The 7,448-nt window shown below is 34.6% G+C and overlaps 1 protein-coding gene across 1 annotated transcript in view; it reads right to left on the bottom strand.

Moving 5' to 3' along the window:
* Window positions 1-6,548, bottom strand: part of LOC107729289 (erythroid differentiation-related factor 1-like) — an 18,930-nt gene extending 12,382 nt beyond the window's left edge. Inside the window, exons 1-10 of the mRNA XM_016539755.1 lie at window positions 6,525-6,548; window positions 4,347-4,392; window positions 3,934-4,043; window positions 3,488-3,690; window positions 2,641-2,707; window positions 1,948-2,073; window positions 1,586-1,710; window positions 1,358-1,508; window positions 1,175-1,267; window positions 881-1,002 (exon numbers count right to left, since the gene is read on the bottom strand). Of these exons, the coding sequence (XP_016395241.1) occupies window positions 881-1,002; window positions 1,175-1,267; window positions 1,358-1,508; window positions 1,586-1,710; window positions 1,948-2,073; window positions 2,641-2,707; window positions 3,488-3,690; window positions 3,934-4,043; window positions 4,347-4,392; window positions 6,525-6,533 (1,052 nt within the window). The 5' untranslated portion in view covers window positions 6,534-6,548. The remainder of the gene's footprint in view (window positions 1-880; window positions 1,003-1,174; window positions 1,268-1,357; window positions 1,509-1,585; window positions 1,711-1,947; window positions 2,074-2,640; window positions 2,708-3,487; window positions 3,691-3,933; window positions 4,044-4,346; window positions 4,393-6,524) is intronic.
* Window positions 6,549-7,448: the final 900 nt, after the last annotated feature.

The following is a 7,448-nucleotide window of genomic DNA, read 5'->3' as shown; positions in this document are numbered from 1 at the left end:
AGAGAACTGCCAGGTGACTTATTTCTTAGCATAAAAGAGGACAATGGTACAAGAGGAATACCAAATTATTGTTTTAAGTGTGAAAATATAGCAGAAGTAGCACCAACATTCAAAAACAATGAACTTGTGATAAGGCTCCTGAAATAATCAGGTCTTCACTTTAAGTTTTCATTTAGTGATGAGTGAATTTTTCCTAGAAAAAGAGCAGGAGAAATAACATGCAAGTGTCTCAGTGCTGGCAAAAGCTGTGAAAAGAGTGACACTTTATCTCACAGAGTATGACGCAGCCTGCAGAAGTGACATGCATGGTTGTTGTCACCACTAGAATTACCTACTGTAGCCAAAGCAAAATCAACTCATTATTTCTGAAAGTGGTCTCCTATGCTCAACACGTCTGCATCTATTTAATCAAAAATGCAGTAAAAACGGCAATATTGTAAAATATTGCTACCATTTAAAATAACCTTTTTCTATTGTAATATACTTTCAAATGTAATTTATTCCTGTGATGGCAAAGCTCAATTGATGCTCAAGAAACTATTATTATCAAAGTTGAAAACAGTTGTGCTTCTTAATATTTTGTGGATTCTTTGATGAATATAAAGCTCAAAAGAGCAGCATTAATTTGAAATTGATTTTTTTTTAATATTCTGAATGTATATGCCACTTTCTATCAATTTAATGCATTCTTGTTGAATAAAATATGACTTTTTTAAATCTTACTGACCCCAAACTTTTGAACATTAGTATAGAGAGTTTAGCCTTCAAATGTAATAAATTTGGAAATAATTCAAAAGCAGATAAATACATCCTGAAAATATATGAAATGGCACAAAATAAATAAATACATTAATTAATTAAACAAATGTAGAACTCTAACCTGAGTCGTAGACTGACTGCTGGGTATCGACCACCTCCAAATATGGGCATATTTGATCCCACAAGCATGTGGATGTCCTCAAATGTCCATAGAATATTCCGGACAAAGTCATTCCTCAAACCCTGAGACCGTGAGAGAGATAAAGAAAAATAGCAAGTCAAAATACAAATATTCACAAAAATAAATACATAAGTTTACATAAAAATATTTTTTAAATGTTGTAAAGGCAAAATGTTTAGATGCCGGTCAAGACATGACTTTGGAAGTTACAGAATGTTAAAGAAATGTTATTACCTGACTATTTTCTCCTTCATTGAACAATGTGGGCAGATTTTGCTCTTTGGAAACCGAAGACACGTGACCTAAAGTGTATGTGTCCACCTGCTCCTGAAACACAGTGAACAGAATGATTCAGCCTCAGATTCCCTGAGAGCACATGACATGAGAAATGAGAAGCAGAGGAAAAGCTGACCGCACCTCCTTGGGTATCGCAGACCCCTCGGATTCAGTGGTGGAACTGTTGTAGGTGGCAGGCCAAGACGGTCCTTCAGCCGCCGTCCCACAACCCTCTTCTGCCGCCTGCTCTGTATCTGACGGCACAGGCACTGCAGTCCCATCACTGTTAATACTGAAACACAGGAGAGTATTGTGAAGGGAGGTGATGAAATCAGTGCTGTCATGAGATCGTGTAAAGTCAGTTCTCACCTGTAATAGAGAAACTTCGAGAGGATGGCCTTCTCATTCCATTGTTCTTTACTTTTCTTCTTTCTTTGCCACTTTTGGTCAATCAGACGCTGGTAAAACTCCTTCAGCCACGTCCAGTCACCAGTCTACAGGGCATTTGCAATGTTAGGTTAATCTTATGATGGCATAAACACTCACTTCATACATAAAATACATCCTACATCATTTGAACAGCAGAAATAAATGTTTTCCTGCTATATAATTCAGTATTTGGTTTCCAGGTTTGAGGAATAGACACTAGAAGGCTAAATGGAGATGCATTTAGAGGCTCCATAACAAAATACAATACAGCTAAGAGAAATAAAGTGACTATTTCCTGTTACCTGTGATGACCTCATGAATAGTTCCTGAATGTCCAATTCATCTAGCAGTAGCGTGCTGCCCACTCTGTGAACAGCCATGCTGACATGAGACTTACTGTAGGGGATTTTCAACAACTTCTTGATATTCTGTTTAAATCAAGAAAAAAAGTCATAAATAAACCATTCAAAATGTAAGGTCTCTTAGCAAGGCTGCATTTATTTGATCCAAAATACAGTAAGAAACGTAATATTGTAAAATATTATTGCAACTTAATATATCGGTTTTCTATTTGAATATAATTTAAAATGTAATTTATTCCCGTGATGCAAAGCTGAATTTTCAGCATCATTCCTCCAGTCTTCAGTGTCACATGATACTTCAGAAATCATTCTAATATGCTGGTTTGCTGCGCAAGAAACATCTCTTATTATTATCAATGTATTTGATAATTCATTCATTCATTTATTCATGTCTTTACTGTCCTTTTTGAACAATTTAATACATCCTTGCTGAATAAAAGCATTAATAATTTCACAAAAAACTGTTTATCTGCATAATGTTCAATTATATTCTCTAATATCATTATACAAAAATATGACAGCAGAGCGCTGTGATCAACCAATCAGAATCAAATATTCAAGAAAGCCATTTTAATTTAATCATTTATTGTGTCATATAAAGAAGATATTGTATTCTCAATACAACAGACTCACCTCTGAATCAGACACAACATCAACATCATCACCTATACAGTCAATGAAGTCGTACGCCATCCCAAAACTGCAGTTAACAAAGAAAACACAAGAATGCACGGAAAGATCAGCTTCACTGCCATCTAAATATATATATATATATATATATACACATTTACATTAAAGGGATAGTTCACCCAAAAATGAAAATTCTGTCATTAATTACTCACCCTCATGTCGTTCCAAACCCGTAAGAACACAAATTAAGATATTTTTGATGAAATCCGAGAGCTTTCTGACCCTGCATAGACAGCAATGCAACTGACACGTTCAAGGCCCAGAAAGATAGTGAGGACATCGTTAAAATAGTCCATGTGACATCAATGGCTCAACCACACGTTTATGAAGCTACGAGAATATTTTTTGTTCGCAAAGACTATTTTAAACTAAGATATCCTCACTACCTTTCTGGGCCTTGAACGTGTCAGTTGCATTGCTGTCTATAGAGGATCAGAAAGCTTTCGGATTTCATCAAAAAATATCTTAATTTGTGTTCCGAAGATGAACAGAGGTCTTACAGGTTTGGAACGACATGAGGGTGAGTAATTAATGACAGAATCTTCATTTTTGGGTGAACTATCCCTTTAAATGTAACGTAAAATGGAATACATTTGAAATGCAATACAGAAAAGCTCACATTAAATGTAACATGAGCTTTCCTGCAGCTCAAACAGCAGAGCATGACGCTCGCAATGCCAAGGTCATGGGTTTGATTTCCAGGGAATGCAACGGAAATGGAACGCAAGTCACTTAAGATAAAAGCATCTGCCGAATACATAAATACATACATGTAAAATAATAGTGATACCTTGTGAAGGGTTTGCTTTTCCTGCTGGATCCGAGTACGGTGGTCCCCGCAGTGCCCAGCTGAGCATTTTCCCGCAGCCAGTTTGCTGGGGGCAGCTTGAGGTCGGTCTTCTCCTGAAGTAATGCATAGGAGGAGGGCGGCGGAGCGGCCGAGTACTTCACTACCGCACGACTCTTCACTTCATTGTTGCCCAGACAAATAACCTAAAATCACAAATGTTTTACATACAACATTCATCTCAATGGGACTGAACATCTTTGAACTTATGATTTTATAACATTCCATCCACATTTCCAGAAATGCAAAGCCACACATGATTAGTGCAACATGACAGTGTTAAATGCTGCAGTATGTGATGGGCATCATCTTACTGTAATGACAGTCTCTTACAGTGTTACATTATTGTGTTACAGGGCTGCAGTGACTCTGGACACAAACTATCAGACCTGCTTGTTGTCTTCAGATGCAGGGCTGCTCTGATCCTCCTCATGTCTGGGATCTGAGTCTGTCTTCTTATCCTGAGAGCTCATATTCACCACACTCATCCATCCAGAACCTCCACAAAACGACGAATTACACGAAGGTAACGTTTAAAACATACAATCGCTGCTTCTTTCACTCATACGCTGTAACTGATCATAAATCTGCTAAACTAACTACTACTATTGGATCACACAGCAGACCATGTTGCTTTTTTCATTACATTTCTCGCTGTTTTATCTTAAATATCGATATGTGAGTGACATGCAGAAATCTGTCAGATTAATCGATAACTCTCAGATGACTAAAAATAAACGCTGTTCTCTGAGGAAGTTCTATGTCTATCACCTGGGCAGCTTCTCACTGAGCACAAACTTACTGTATCTCTCACCCGGAAGTACACGTGACGTCAGCGACGCCACTTTCTAGAAAGGAGTGGAAAAATGTAGAAATGCATTAAAAGTGTCACAGTGTTTTTGACTAAAATACTACATACAATTTAAAATACATCAGTATGAATGTGTTATATATATATATATGTTACATAATGTAGTAAATACTCATAAATATCGGTTTATTTGTATATATTAGATTTTTTAATCGTAGTTATATAAATAATTTACCGTAAAACGCATTTACGGTATTTTAAACTAAAATAATTACGTTAGATTTTGTATTTATATGTTATTTTACGTTATATTTTAGATTATTATAATAATTCACGACATTTTATGTATTGAATGTGATTATTTAAAGGATTATATTACTATATATATACATGCTAGCTTTACTATATATACACATGCTAGTTTATAGTTATTACTATATATATAAATAGATAATACACAATTTTATATATTATTATAAACGTTTCTTATCATATTATAATATTATTTTAAACGTCAGTAGGTTATATCCACATACAGGTATTGCGTGTTCAAAGTGCATATATTTATTGTGATTGTGTGTTTGTTTTTTAGTGCTCGGCTCTTTATGAATATCGTACGCGTTCTGTTGCCATGGTTACAAAATCACTGTTTGCTCTCGTTCACCTGAGTTCACCTGCTTTAGTTAGTAGTAAATTTAGTTATGTGTTTATTTTAAATTCATGCAGTGACAATGAGTAATGGAGGCAAGAGATACTTTAATAAGAAGAACAAGAGTGGAAACTGGGTAAGATAACCACTTCTTCAACTAGCCTTTCCTATGAAAGCGTTTAGATTGAATTTTACACTGCTCTCGCCTAGTTCTTTCTTTCTTTCTTTCTTTTTTTAATTGATTGATTTATTTATCAATGTGCCTGCCCGTCTTTTCCAGTTTATTCACACTGGTGTGTCACAGACTGGACAAACAGGTGATCTGTGTACGAGCACAGGTTCAATGCTGGCACATGGAGTTCCTCAAGCCCTGACACAAGCAGAGGAGAGATATCCCAAAATATTCATCAATCCTGAAAAGGTTAGCTATTGCTATTCAAATAAAGTGATATTTTGCACTATAATAACTTACATGTATTTCATATTCAGATTACTACTACAACTACAAAGTACAGCAAACTACAGCCAGTGCTAGATAGTGACTGATTATGTAATCTGGATTACGTAATCAAATTTCAAAAATTAAATATTTAAAAATTAAATATTAGATTAAATATTAGGTTATTACAATTATTTTAAATGATTTTAAAATACTCAATCAGATTACAGTTACTTTTTTATTCATTGCATGATTATGTCATGGCAGTAAGTTAATAATAAAACTCTTTTTTTTTTTTTTTCCCTATGTTTCGAAATAGCTACTATAATTATAGCTGCTAGCTATAATTACATGGAAAATTGAGAGACCGCACAGTATAAACAAATAATATGTCAATTATTATTGATATAATTTGTTTAATTAATAATTATTTTAAATTTTAAAATAATAATATTTAAATTTAATAAATTATTTAAAATTAATTATTATTATGTTAAATATTTTAAAATTATTTATATCTTTTAATGTAACATTTTTAAGATTTAATGTTGTTTTGTTTTTTTTATTTATGAACCCCTGTATCCACAAACCCCAGTTTGGAAAACTATCATGTAATGTAATATGATTCATCAAAAAGTCTAAAATGTGTAATGTAATTGATTTAATCACTAACTACAATTTTAGTCATGTCATTTGTATTCAGTAATGGACTACAATTAGTTTGACTACAAAAAAGAATTTCATCGAGCACTGGTTACAGATAGCAAATGTCTGGAGGAAAGGATTTTTTAACTGCACTGTAATCATGCTGATTCATCCTTGTATGAAGAAACATTCTCATGTTGAGGCTTTCTATGGCAGAAAACAATGGGCAGAGAATATCCACAGTCAGCGCATGATAACCGCACAGACCTGCAGCACTCTGTTGACGTGTATGATCAGGTGAGCTCATCATTATGATAAACAGTGATTCTATTTATTATATCTTAAATCTTTATACCCATTTCCCTGTGTATGTGTTCAGGGTTTTGGCCGTAAGAAATGTTTTGATGAGCGTCGCCAGCATAACTCTCATTTCTACCTGTGCCATTATGATGAAGCCTTGAGTCCGCTTAGCACAGCAAAGTGGGACCACTCAGCTTATCGAACAGACTTCCTGCCTAAACAGGAAACAGAGGGCAGAGAAGACACACTCAGAAGACGCTTCCCCAGAGATCACTCAGCAAGGTCTCAAATGAACGCTACGGCTCAGGCTGGGGAGTGTTTCATGTGGTTTGGGATGGATGACTCTAACCAGAACACTCCACTAAGTGTACTAGCAGTCGCCAACCTCTCATTAACCCCCTAAATAACACAATCAGAGATGATCAGACTGCAATCAATGTTTGTGACACTAAGCGTGATACTCTAGTGTCATTGTCTGCTTTAACCAGCAGAGGTCAGTGTCCTTTTTTGTCTGTCTATGCTGCTCAACTGGCATCACTACTATAGCTTTGCAGGGTCACACATTCTGAAATCTGTTTCAATCTTTCAATCTGTAAAGTGTATCAGTGTTGAACGTGATATACTGTATAATAAGAAAAAATAAACATTTTCAGCTCGGTCGTATGGAAAAGAATGATTTATTAAAGCTTATTTATTAAGCTTATTGTATTTCTTGTATTTATCAACTTTGTCAGTCTATATGTATTAGAACAAACTTGTCTCAGAAATAAATACAGAAATAACTGTGACAAGAATTTGATGAGAAATGGTGTTATCTTATTGACATATTGACTTTTTTTTCATATTTGGAATTTTTGGCATACCAGCATAATATTTAATCTTATAACTTATTTTAATAATTACTAACATAAGAGTTAATATATATATATATATATACTGTATCTGTCTGACAAAGTGAAGCATGCTTAAAGAGCAACACATCATGCCGTGAACTAAAGAAATTCAAGAGCAGATGAGAAACAGAATAGTTGAGATGTATCAGTCTGGAAAGGGTTATGAA

This window comes from Sinocyclocheilus rhinocerous, unplaced genomic scaffold (genome assembly GCF_001515625.1).
Source record: "Sinocyclocheilus rhinocerous isolate Xijiao unplaced genomic scaffold, SAMN03320098_v1.1 scaffold1268, whole genome shotgun sequence".
Taxonomy (NCBI): domain Eukaryota; kingdom Metazoa; phylum Chordata; class Actinopteri; order Cypriniformes; family Cyprinidae; genus Sinocyclocheilus; species Sinocyclocheilus rhinocerous.
This window is presented reverse-complemented; position numbering and strand designations above follow the sequence as displayed.